Genomic DNA, 14026 nt, shown 5'->3' with positions numbered 1-14026 from the left:
ATAACCCACGGCCTCTTCCCCGGAGGCCGTGGGTATCTATGCAAGATTTCCCCACATACAAAAAAAGGTATTAAGTAGCAACAGGTGCATACGAACTCTTAAACCGCTTTCAAATCGGCCCAATTGCGTACCCTAAGCAGCTATGGGATAGATTACATCTCCTTACCTCCTCTACTGCGCTATCTTCCGGGATGCGCTCATGCGCCTCAAGCCAACAGCGCGTAAACCCCAGCTTGTTTCAAATACTAATAAATCCTACCTTTCAACCATTTCAGTTTTGAACAAATAAAATCAAGCAGCCATCCGTACGGAAGCCGAATTTCGTTTTAATGGATATTCATTTATTATTGACATAATAATATATATCCTTTAGGATATTAATAACATTTTACAATGAAGTCGAATTCGGGAAACTTATTTGTATTTTAATTAAAAGCTCTTTGTAAGAGAAAATACAAATGAAAAAAATATTTTATCATTTTAAATATACCTGCATTTTATCCGTTAAATGAAAACTGAAATATTTAAAAATACATCTTTTTGAAGCAACAAGCACGTAACTGATACAATTAGTGCTCATGTGTATTGTGTACCCAGAGTAATTAGGACAAATAGCAAGAAAATAAAGCGTATAATAATAGTTAAACAGAAAGGAATTCTTGTCTTGAACATAACCTACTAAATTCAGCGTTCAGCAAACCGTTGCATGGAGCAGAGCACGAGCTACAAAATTAACTCTCAAAGCTTACAGGAAAACCGATGTTATTTAGCCTAGTTCATCAGTATATCCTGCGCATAGTTTATATTTATACAAACAAACCAGCAAAAGCAAAGACAGGTAAGTAAATGCTCTTTGAAGTAGCCATCCCGACCGAATTTCGACGGAGGCTCGGTCGGACCAGACGTAGAGCATTGGCATACGAGAGATGTTTATAGTGCATACTTCACAAGTAAACATCTACATAATAATTATCTGTTATACTACTTTTAGTCTTATAGGGTGAAAGCCACGTTTTCTTTGAAACATTTTGGTTTATTGCCTACTAGCGGTCCGCCCCGGCTTCGCCCGTGGTACATATTTCGCAATAAAAAGTAGCCTATGTCCTTTCTCGGGTATCAAAATATCTCCATACCAAATTTCACGCAAATTGGTTCAGTAGTTTAGGCGTGATTGAGTAACAGACAGACAGAGACAGAGACAGAGTTACATTCGCATTTATAATATTAGTATGGATAGGTACCTAGTAACTCCGTCCTTTACATGGCAATATCTTTTTTTAGAACAACGCGAGCGATTCTTTCACATGTTACGTGCTGATCATTGGACTAATGAAGTAGAGCCAATAATGCACAGGAATAAAGACATAAATACGAGTATTTGGTGCATTACGGCGACCTAATGGGGCTAGGGTTTAAGCAAGACTTAATTAAAACGGACGCATGTTGCGACCAGCTCAGATTATCTGACCGCGTCCCCCCCGCCCCCTCACCGGGCAGCGATCTGCGTGCACTGACATCGAATACGTCTCAAATGAAACGGCGACAATATCGGTGTTTGCCGGCAACTGCGGGAAATTAACCCGATCACAACAGAGATGATTATCCGACCTGCAAGGTGCGCTTTGATGTAACGCGCCCGCTTTGTGTGGCTCGGCCGCGATTGATATTTGCCAATGAATTGTCGACGCAGAGTGGCGGTCTCACTGAACGCATGGACAACCTCTACAGTCTACAATCTACATAATATGTCTGCCTAGAAGCCGACTACTCCGGTGTGTATTTCCAAATATAAATTGCTATTATTAGCTTATCTATCATTTTCATAATTATCGCATTATCGATAATAAAGTTATCACTGAAACAATATAAAAACAAAAATGTCATCCATTCGGCATATAATATTATTTTCAAAATCAAACTACATAATCTTTCAAATAGACTCTACCTACTCTTTTTAGAAGCACTTTGCATAGTCAAGGGGTTCCAGTGCGGAAGCGGAGACAACATCGAACAGCAACCAAGAATCTATTGTGTGCTGATTGATCAATCATTTCCAAACATCAAAAATAATTAAGAATAGCCAAATTATCAGTTATGTATAGGGCATAAATTGGTAAAGCGATAGTTGCCCCGACCGCCGTGAGTCTTGAGTCGCCCCCCAAGCGGATAACAAGAGGCTCCTGTACGCATAACTACATCATAATGTGTGCATTCCAAGCCCAACTCATTAGCAGTCACTATCCACGCACAATATTCCGGGTTAATACTGCGTATATTGGAAGCATTAAGATTTAATATACAAAAGTAGCTATACATTTATGGTAGCTGCGAAAATAATTTCACAGTTAAGTATCTGAGTAACATTTAATTTATAATTTCCGGTTTTATTGACAGCACTTGAAATATTAAAAAGTTAAGTCGAGTTGCCGACCAAGTTTGAGTCGGAGTCGCGCACCGAGGGCTCCGAACAAACGTATTTTTTTTATTATGTTGTAACTTTAAAATGTATGTGTTTACTGTTTAGTAATTTTTCCTTTATCTGTTTTAACCAAATTTCAATACTCTGTGTTGACTGGAACCCAGATACCTCCACGCGTTCCTGAGAAAAAGTGTGTTAACAGACAGACAGACGGACAACAAAGTGAGAGAGTTACTAGAGAGTTTCGGAACTCTAAGACCTAAAAAAGGTACATATTATATATCTGAGGGAAAACGATAAAACAATAGCATTTAAAATAAAAAAAGAGGATTTGTATAAAAGCCTCCGCCAGCCTCGGTCAAAAACAGCTACGTTGCTGCAATTGGATATGGAGTATGGATATCAAATATTTTTAACAATTATGCTTGTATTGATACATTTCAGTTTAATTAATATTTTAAATATTAATTAAATTGGGATGGAAGAGATACTGGGCTCTAAGAGACATAATGAAAAACGCAGATATTCCAATTGAAGGCAAGAAGAAGATATTGCACGCCTCATAAGCGAAGCGTTGAGGTGGGTACTACTGTCACTTCGCGCAAAACATCTGATTTTTCAAACTTAAAATGTCTTTATGTATCATACATTGCACTTGTAAGATAATACATACACACACATATTAAGAAAAAACACTATTTTTAACATTCATTATATTTTGTTATTTAAACTAGTTAAAAAACAGTTTAAAAAAGTTCTGTCTTGGACGTCCGTGTGTCTGTATGTGCGGAGGATTTTCTTGTTAACACGATAGCGACCGAAATACTTTACTAATCGAGTCTTTTTTTCTCTCTTACGCTTGAGTATGCTCAGGAATAGAACCCTTTCATTTTTCAGGGTCTGATTCGATGTGGTTTATTTGTTATTAAATAAACAAAAATAATAATTAATAAATAATTATTAAAAAAAAAATTATGAGGCGTGCACTTTTGGATTTTCCAAACTATTTAATACATGCATACTACCAAGCATGACCTATGGTTGTCAGACATGGAGTTGTACGAAGAAAAACATAAAATCTCTAGAGACTTGCCAACACTGAATGGAAAGAAGCATACTTAATGTAAAACTAAAAGACAAAATTAGGCTAAAATTGCTAAAAACAACTATAGGAAACAAACTAAAGTTATTGATATAATAAGTACCGAATCAAACAGCTGAAATGGAAATGGGCAGGACATTTAACAAGAAGTAAGATAGAAAAGTGGACGAGGGAGGTGACGGAATGGTGCCCTAGATATAATAAAATGATATATAAAGTAGGTGGCAGGACCATGCTGGACGAGGATAGCAAGAAATAGGTCGATGTGGAGAATTCTTGGGGAGGCCTATGCCCAAGAGCAAGACAATCATAAAACCGGTGTCTAATGCAAACAATATTATTTTAATATGATGTTGCTTTCATAAACTTACATGTCTAATAATACTTAATTAGTTTTTAAGAAGAAATGTACCATTTAGATTTATGTTAATAAAGGCTTTATTTATTTATTTATAACTCAATTAGAAACAAATTCCATTTGATTGAATGTTATATATTATGCATCAGATTTAAAAACGTAATGGAGCAGAAAATTAAGTATGTTAATTAAATTATTATGACATGAAACTTTACAAATAAATACAATGTAATATGGTTAATTGCGTTTATCTGTAAAATTAGTCGTAGTGCATAAGATATGTAGTAATGAACGTTATTATTATTTTTTTTAGACAATAAATACAAAAAATGAAGATAAGAGAGATAAGAAAGATAGATTCTAAGAATAAATTTGTTTACACAATTTCTTGTAAAGAAAATTCCGCTTCCTACACTCGGCCCGCCTTTCACGTAAGCAACAAACGAGTAGCCCCGACCACACAGCACTTGAGGTTGAAATAATCCCCAAACAAAACACGGATTGCCGCTCGAAATAGCCGAGTGCACCCACTTGCAAAAGCGCCCCGCTCTGCCAAACCAAACACCTGGAGCGCCGCGCGACACCCACCGACGCCGGAATACGACCACTCGATAAAATCAAAAATGTACCATCCATGTTCCTTATTGTGAAGTCTATTTGGTCGCAAACACGTACTTAATATCCCGTCACAATAATTCCCGCTTATGTTTTGATTTTCTATCGGATATGGTAAGACATCGATCATCCCAGAACAAAGGTGCTGGTTCTCGCTCCAGCGAGAAACATGCAATTTAGACGGGAAACCTTTATGACATAGGATATCTGCCAAGAAACGATATCTAAGATATTCCACCATCTCGATACATGTGTGTTCAAATAGACTTTAATAAATATAAGTAGGCACTGTTATAATATTATTATTGTATTAGATTTTTATAAGAACTGTAAAGTTTACTGGAAGTAAGATAGGATATATGACACGACCATAGTTCTTTGGCATCTTTCTCAGGATCAATATAGGATGAGGGAAGTGAATCCATGCTAAGGACACAGGTAACTTAATAGTTTATATGGATTCTACTATGAAATTACAGATAAACATCTGTAATTAATAATTATACATGGGTAATTATCAATGCACGGCTAAAACCACAAATTTAGACTGAACTCAATGAAATTAGTCTGATGGTCGCTAAAATATGATTAGCGGTGTTGCAAAACTTTATAAGCTGTCATCGCAGTCAGTACCGTGTGGGTGTGATGTCTGTACCGTATTATATACATATCTTAATATATATAAATCTCGTGTCACAATGTTTGTCCTCAATGGACTCCTTAACCACTTAACCGGTTATAATAAAATTCGCACACCATGTGCAGTTGGATCCAACTTGAGAGATAGGATAGTTTAAACATGTAGGTACCACGGGCGAAGCCGAGGCGGACCACTAGTATGTATATATATTATTGCTTACATCAAACCTTTCCTAACTGTTTTACTATAGACTAGCTGCCCACCCGAATCTCCAAATTTTAAGAGTAATTATCCCAATACAGACGAAGACCGAAAAAAATGATTATACAATTTGTTCATACATTCATGAATTATACCTAGTGCACACTAAAAGTTTTGCGTTGCGGGCCACCCATAAATGTTTGAATTTTGAATGTTATATTTTTTTAACATATGAAGTCTCATTAGTTGTAGAAAAAAAAATTGGGCGGGAAGAACTTGTCAATTGTTTTTTATCTCAAGTTGAAGTTCGTTATCCGTAGCAAAAATGGAACTAGCACGAAAGAATTTTAGGGCGGTGATTTTTTACGATTTTAAAAGTTCGCTTTCTCCGAAAGCTTGCACTGCTCGCCTTTAAAATACTTTCTGGAGGGAAGCACCTTAGTTGAGGACTGTAAGGCATTGATATGCTGAATTTCATCGCGGCCATGTTTCTCTCCATGATGACATTCGTGAAGGTCAACCCTGAACTGCGATCACGGAGGAAAATATGGCTACCGTCAGACGACTAATTTAAGAAATTTGCCATATCACTTATTAGGAGATTCGGGGACATTTGGGGATTGGTATGAGCCAAATTCAGAAAATTTTACATGAACATTTCAAAATTAGGAAGCTTGATTGCCAGTGGATTGCTCACAAACTCACTCCAGAATAAAAACGACATCGAGTAGATTGGTGTAAAGAAATGCTATTAAAGTACAATCACGGACATTATAATGCTGTGGATAATATCGTAACAGGATATGAAACATGAATATATTGTTATATTCCAGAAATAAATCACCAATATTCTTTGGGGGTGGTTGAAAGTGACAGGAAACCAACAAAATTAAGGCAGGTGAGAAGGGTCGACAAACAAATGATTGCGTTTTTTTTCTCCAAGATGGGTTCTGTCTGCACTATACCACTTGAGCTACAATATACTGTTAATGCTGAGTCGTACACCACTATTTGTTTGTCCAATGTCTTAGAAAAAATGAGGGAAAAGCGACCTAGAGGTTGCATCCTGTTGCACCATGACAGTGCTCCGGCGCACACCGCGACCAAAACAAAGTCATTTTTGGCTAATGAAAACATAGAGCACGTGACCCATGCCACACGCAGTCCTGACCTAGCATCGTACTATTTCTTCGGTTTCCCAAAAATCTAAGATTCAATGAGTGGTTCGACATTTACGTGGCCAGAAGAGGCCGTGATTGCTTACAAACAGCACGCAGAAAACATACCCTCGGACCAATGGTCCTCATGTCTCCAGAAATTGTTTGAACGTATGAAAAAGTGTTTTAAATGTAACGGAGAATACTTTAAAAAGTAGTAAATGTAATATTACTCAAATAAATTGTTTTATTTATGAGTTACGCAAAACTTTCAGTGTGGCCCACGTAGTAACCAACAACATTTACAATAGTGTGAAGTACATATATTGATAAGGTTTCTCGGACTCGAATTTTTTAATTGTCCTTTAATAAGTATTGATTTTTACTTCAACAAAGTTTGATTTTTTTTTGTATAATGCAAGGCGTTGTTAGTTTTTAGATTCCTTAGTTTAGAAAAATAGGTCCAACGTTTTCAATATGTAATAGGTGAAAATAAATCGAAGTAAATCTGCTTTGGTGTCTACTAAAGAGATTTTCTGTTGAGTGCAGTGTTTAAAATTGGTTTAAAATAATCTTACATTTTCACATCAATCTCAAGATCGAGATCCATATACCAAATAACTATGTATATCATATATGGCAACTAGGAATACACAGGTTGATGGTAAAATTCAGTTAAACATATATACGATTTCGATGGAAAAGATGCTGTATATTAAATGACATGTACTATAAAAATTTTAAAAGAAGTTTTTTTTTTCAGACTGACTTTCAACTTGAACGTTAAGTTTTTTTATTCATATTTTTATTAGATACAAAAATCGCTCAAATTCGAGTCGGATTCACAAAACAGAGGCTCCGTACAAAATAAAGAGCGACTTAAAAAAATTGGTTATTCGTTTAATTTTCGAACCTGTCAAGAAATCCTACAACTCAATTCTGTACCCAATATCTTTAGCCGATTGAGCTGAAAATTTTTATACAGGTTCAAAATAGCCATAGACAACGTTAGCTGTGTTCTAGATCCAACAAGGCGACAAACCCAAGATCCGCCATCTTAAATAAAACCATCAACCATCATCATAAACTATTTTCAATGCAACTTGCTGAGAATAAGCCAAAAAATATATTATATAAAGTGACCTCACTCTTAAGTCTTAACCAATTTGGTGGTCTTTTTCTTCTGCTTCTTTGTTTATTGCTCCTCCAATAGAGGGACTTCACGCATGTGAAGGGACTTCACGCATGATTTCCGGAATGCGTCATTTTCCCGGGATAAAAAGTAGCCTATGTCCTTTCTCGGGTATCAAAATATCTCCATACCAAATTTCATGAAAATTGGTTCAGTAATTTAGGCGTGATTGAGTAACAGACAGACAGACAGAGTTACTTTCGCATTTATAATATTAGTAAGTATGGATAACTAGCGGTCCGCCCCGGTTAAGTGGTTTAGGAGTCCATTGAGGACAAACATTGTGACACGAAATTCATAGGCGTGAAGCTGTCAAAAAGCAAATAATATAATGGACAGAGTGTAGTTTATTTAAACTCCTTGTAAGCAAACCTAATAAAAGAGCAAAATATAAACTATATAAAGTGTAGGTAATTGCAACTCATTATCTATATTTTCACACCACAGCAGGTTTATATTACCTGTAGGTACACAATTATATTTTTCTTGTAGGAATATTAAATAAACGAGCGTTTTCGGCAAAAAACATTTTGAATACATTACGAAGATTATGTCACACATATTATATTATCGGAATAAATAAAACTATCGTACTCCAGTGAAGCGCATCCAAACAAACACATTTTGTAAAACGCTCAATATTATTGTCTTATTATGTACCTACTGTGGATACTACCTAGAAATCTTACTTCTAGGTAGTATCTTCAAAGACGATGTTGAATGTATTCTTTCTAAATTTTTAGTACATACTTCGAAATATTTTTTAAAATCATTAAATTTAAGATGCAATCAGTCACGAATCACAATATATTTTAAGTAAGAAGTTTTATTATTTTAGAAATCTTTAAAAAAAATAACTTAAGTATTAGTTTTTAAGTTTAGGTATTAAGTAAGTATATTAGTATAGATAATTTATTTTTATTTTAAAAAACTTTCAAAGTAAATACATACTTAACTATTTGTGACCGCACGAAAATAGCAATGTTTATTTAACTTTGATGTCGAACCGGTCTAACGGAAAACTGCTTAAGCCTAAAAAGTGTATCTCATTTTCGAAAAAATAATTTTTCATTTTTTTTAAATAAAATTTTATTTTTATCGAAGGACCAGGTATTTAATTAACTTAGATAAATTTCAATCGAGTTATATTTTTATTGAATGAAAACAAACAATCTCAGGACGTCTTATAACATAATATCTGAAATGGTCATTACATAGTTGTGTAATTGCGTTAATAAAATAAATATGTGGTACGAATGCTCGGGTCACTCACTGCAAGTCGAAGTGATGGTAGCTCAGGGGCGGCTGCAGCTCGTGCATCTGCAGGTAGAACTCCTGAACTCGAGAGTATTCGCGCGTCATGTCGCGGCGCGGCGGGGCCGGCGCGGTACAACCTGTTCCGACAACGGCTGCGTGCTAACTGTTCGCCGCTCGCAACTCGCACCTCGCAGCCCGCTCGGGCACCTGTGCAGCTCGCCGGCCGCCTCTCGAGTCGCCCTGCGAGCCTTCGCCGCGGCGCCGCGCAGCAACGCGCCCAACGCATCCGACGCACACGACGCTTTTCCCGGCACCCCTGCCTCGGGTTTCCGCGGAACTTCCGTTAACATTTGAAAACTTTTTATAGTGTCAAAAATGTACATGTAGAAAGTGTAAATAATGGACACGTTCAAACCGAAATTTTATTAATTTCGCGCAGTTTGTGGAATATTCATATAACTTTTATATAGGTACCTACACATGACAATATTTTTACTTTATTTTGTCTAATAACGTAGGTACGCGTGTGCAATGAGCATAGAGCCGAATCGCCTTTGTTTCGAAGTCCGGTGGAGATAAACAAAAAATATAGGACTTAGTTATCACTTATCACCTCTTTTTACCCGAAAAGACAATCGTTTACATGCATCTAGCCCATACTCCAGTCTCCAACATTGTGAGGTTTTATACTCGTAGGTACGTAGGTACAAACATTTGAAGAACCCTGCTTAATTTTAAGTTTAGTTTATTTCCCGTAAAAATATGTAACTGAACAAACATCTGTCAATTGTCACAACTCTATCGTAAGTTTCTCTATCAAAGAAGCCATTGCCCAACCATGGTGAAACACCATGCAAAGTTAAATACTATTGTCCAAAGGAGGAAAACGGGTTTTCTTAATTAATTTATCAAAAGCCCTCATTCTTCTCGTTGAAAAACAAACACCTGAATAAAATCCCGGAATGATTCACACAAAGGGAAAACGTGTCCATTGTGAAGGGAATATTCCCCAGCAAAATATGATATAATACAGTGAATTTAATTGAGACATGTCTGATATAGAGTGATGATGGCCGTCAGCGAGCTGCGAGCCGGGCAGCCAATATCACAGCCTGCGCTCTCATAAAACGAGGAACGCGCCGCACACCACGCGACGTGCCCCGATATAGACAAATATCATAATTATACTGCAAAATATAGATTAATTAGTAGTAAAATAAAAGCTTCATTGTCGGTCTAGAGAAGACTGCTTACTAGACTAGATGTTAGGCTTGACCTAACAGAGGAAATTTCCTAGTCATAATTTTAGAGTAGTTTAGAAGGTACGGAGAGTGTGGTTATCTACTAGCTTATACCAATTATCACTGCAATTTCATTAAATTAAAATTCAACTTGTGTTCAACTAGTGACTAATATAGGTAGCTATCAAAAACAAGTGACTACACTTTTTCAGCAGCCATTACGAAACAAAGTTACTAAGGCGCGGGTCAAACACAAGCGGCGCGGGCGCGGGCGTGCCATAAGCGCACCTCTTGAATCTGTTTTGCACCACGTCCTTCTTATACATTTTGTATGAAAGAATTTTGGAAAGGCGACGAGGCGGCACGCCACGGTTGCGCCGCGGGCGTACCGCAGGCGTACCGCAGGCGCGCTTCCCCCATCGCATCCAAATAGAGGTCAATTCACGGTCATACACAATCAAAAACAAATCGGGTGGTAGGAGACGGTAGCCTGTCAGTCAAAAATGTGTTCTCTCTGTGTGGAATTATATAGAGCTGCTATTACATACCCTTCTTCGTTTTGTTTTTAAAGGTGAATTGAATTAATCGATGAAATTATTTACACAGGTGATGGCAGTAGGGAAAGTGAAAATGAAGAAGAGCATAATGAAAGTTCCCATGTATTTACAATGTCAGAAATAAAGATAATCCTGATTTTGATTGTGTTTTTTATTTATTTGTAATTGTAATAATATTGTGGAATGATCAGTACTGTAAATACTTTTGAACTGAGATTTTAATGATAAGATTTATATGGTTTAAATGTAAACCTGTGTTTGAAAACCATATTTTATCTATACTAATATTATAAAGAGGAAAGGTTTGTATGTATGTATGTATGTATGTATGTATGTATGTATGTATGTATGTATGTATGTATGTATGGTTTTCACTTTGATGAAATTTGGCACAGATAATCTTTAGACCCTGAGAAAGAACATAGGCTACCTTTTATTGCGAAATATGTACCACGGGCGAAGCCGGGGCGGACCGCTAGTACAATATAAATTTTGTGTTATTTTAACCTTCTTTTCTTCCATCATTACACCAGTACTACTTTAAAATTACTTTAAAAGTACTATAAAATTTTCCAAGTAAATTCCAACATTTCCAACAAAGATATATTTGCAATCGTGGGGTTATCCTCGCTATTTACTTACAAGGAATTATCAAAACAAAATCGTTACTTTCAAATTAATGTTAATCTCTTTTAGCACAAAAAACATAATTTTACTAAATTATGCATGAAGAAAATGCATTTAACCACTCTATATAAATATCATTTTCGGACGCCAACAGCGCGCCCGATGCGCGCCGGCAGCGCGCCCGCGGCGCGCCGGCAGTGCGCCCGCGGTGCGCCCGATGCGCGCCGCGCCGCTTGTATATGTCCCGCGCCTAACAAAACAGTCGAACGGCGGGGTAAAGGGTTCGTCTGTACCAATCCCGGTGCAGAATGTATAGAACATAAGATTACCTCGACCTTTGTCAATAAAATAATAATTAAAACGAACACAATATTATAGCAATAATTTGTAAGCATCAAATAAATAAAATAATTTCGTTTCACAGAATTAATAACTTGTATTATTTCGAATATAAGAATCGAAACAATAAAATTATTGTTTAACTAGCTTCCACCCGCGACTCCGTCCGCGCGGATGTCGGTCTTCGCGTGGATGGTTTATTTCTCCATTTTGAGTAACTCTAACAATGAAATCTTATAAATATCTATTGGACCCAAATACGGCTAGGCCTATAATAATACGCAACGCGTGTTCGCGGTTCTACAGAACAACGTCTATTAAATGGATAAAACTGAAAAATTAAGATTAATTTTTTTCTACGTATTTTTCCAGGATAAAAAGTATCCTATTTTACGCCCAGGATAATAAGGTATAATTATACCAAGTTTCATCGAAATCGAACCGTTAGTTTTCACGTGATGTCTTCACATACAGACAGACAGACAGACAAAAATTTTTTTAATCACATATTTGGGTTTGGTATCGATCCAGTAACACCCCTGCTATTTATTTTTTCAATATTTTCAATGTACAGAATTGACCCTTCTACAGATTTAGTATATGTATATATATAGATTAGTAAAAAAAGTTAGTAATTTTCTTTTAATACTGCTTTATTTTTAACCCTCTCAGAAAAAGGTTCTCAATTCTGCCGTAACTACCGATATTTTTTATTGTACTATAGTTGAAATCTAAAACTTTGTTAAAAGGTTATGAAAATTTAAAATATCATGTAACAAACAAATGCAATATGGCTATTGGCTATGCCTGTTTGAAATTGAAAAATATGGAATCTACATAGGGTCTGGTGAATAAGTTACAACGATTATAGTTGCCAACGATTATAGTTGCCTAGTTTTGCATTCCACTTTCCAGTGTTTGTTTCCTAAATAACACATTCACTTCTAAAAATAAACTATAATAAAATCGCAACTTCCATTTTGCAATAAATACATAGTCAAGTCAGATTTTAAATTTATTCCAACCTTACGCACGTAATGTAGAGCAACATAAGTCGACCAAAACGCATAGGTAGCTAGATATCTGTGTGTGCAAGATGAAAACACAGTAAAATCTCTGCCATTCATTTTGCTGGATACAAACAAATTACGTGGCGTTCAGGCGGCGCAGGGCAGGCGCCTGTGACGCTTGTCCTGCCCGCCCTGAGACAAACAATGCATTATTATTTACTCCTCGACTCGTAAGGTACACGTCACACAACCGTTCAGTATTAGACTACAAGCCCGCATAGGACAAAAATATGGGTCAAATGAACCACCAGGGGACATATCTAGAACGATAGCAGAGCAAAAAATAATAAGATTCATCACTATGCCGTCACTTGTAAGCTGTCCAACTGAGTGCAGATGAGAATTGAAAAGTACAGGTAGACTCGGTAAATTTTGGTCATATATTTTTGTACGGCATTCTTAACCATCGATAGATCCATTAAAAATAATAAGAAACCGCTCAGTGCCGTACAAAAATGGTGGTCCACCAAGTCGGAATTTTTATTTAATTTCCGAGAGTTACCGGGGGTAAATTTGGTCATTTGACCATGTACGGCATCTGTGTCATACTATTGCTATACTGCTTTTAATCCATTATTCCGCAACGCCGTACAAAAATCATGGGAACAAGGGGAAAAAATCGAGAGATGCAATCCCCTCTCTTTCCCCACTCCAGGGGGTCATTTGACTAAGTACGGCTTCGGTTCCAAAACATTATCTAGCACTCAAAAGTACTATTAAAAGCAATGCCGTCAAAAAATAATTGTTCTTTTAAATGTATACCAATAATCATCTTAATTTCATCGAATTCTTGATATAAAGAGCTGTAAGGTCATTTGACCCTGTACGGGAACTTTTTTTTTAACATGATATTGTAAAATTCAATTGTTGTATAGTGTTGCCGTTCAAAAGAAACCGTTCTAAAAAAAGTTATAGAGAAATGCAAAACCAGAAATTTTGTTAAAGTTTAAACATCGTAGATTAATGAAATATAATAGTTTTCTACACTTTATCCGTTGTTTTAAATAGTATTAACATAGATAAATTAGGAAAAAACGATGCCGTACATTTTTGTGCAGACCACATCTTTTAGGCTGATGAAAGCGACGAAAGCTACAATTTTAAGAGTGCTTTATGGCCATTTGATACAGTACGGCATTAACATATTTTTACCCAACTACGGCAAAGCAAAAGGAGGGTTATGGTTGTTTACAGGTCATGTATGTATGTTCATCTATTCCCTCGTAACTTCTAAACTACTTATCAGAATTC

General features: G+C 36.3%; 1 protein-coding gene across 8 annotated transcripts in view; it reads right to left on the bottom strand.

The window, feature by feature from the left end:
- The window catches only part of cyc (basic helix-loop-helix ARNT-like protein cyc), a 74524-nt gene that overhangs the window by 29494 nt on the left and 31004 nt on the right, over window positions 1-14026 (bottom strand). Inside the window, exon 1 of one of the 8 annotated variants that reach the window (XM_090106216.1) lies at window positions 8958-9226. The exons of 5 other annotated variants lie outside the window; for them this stretch is intronic. In XM_090106216.1, the coding sequence (XP_089962342.1) occupies window positions 8958-9046 (89 nt within the window). In that variant the 5' untranslated portion in view covers window positions 9047-9226. Of the gene's footprint in view, window positions 1-8957; window positions 9227-14026 lie in introns of those variants that run through there. 2 more of the 8 variants (XM_090106225.1, XM_090106211.1) reach the window with 2 other exon arrangements.

This window comes from Colias eurytheme, chromosome 1 (assembly GCF_061535395.1).
Source record: "Colias eurytheme isolate Ceu_HAF_F1 chromosome 1, ilColEury1 Martin Lab GWU primary, whole genome shotgun sequence".
Lineage (NCBI taxonomy): Eukaryota > Metazoa > Arthropoda > Insecta > Lepidoptera > Pieridae > Colias > Colias eurytheme.
Note: the sequence above shows the minus strand (reverse complement) of the source record. Positions and strands in the feature narration are given on the sequence as shown.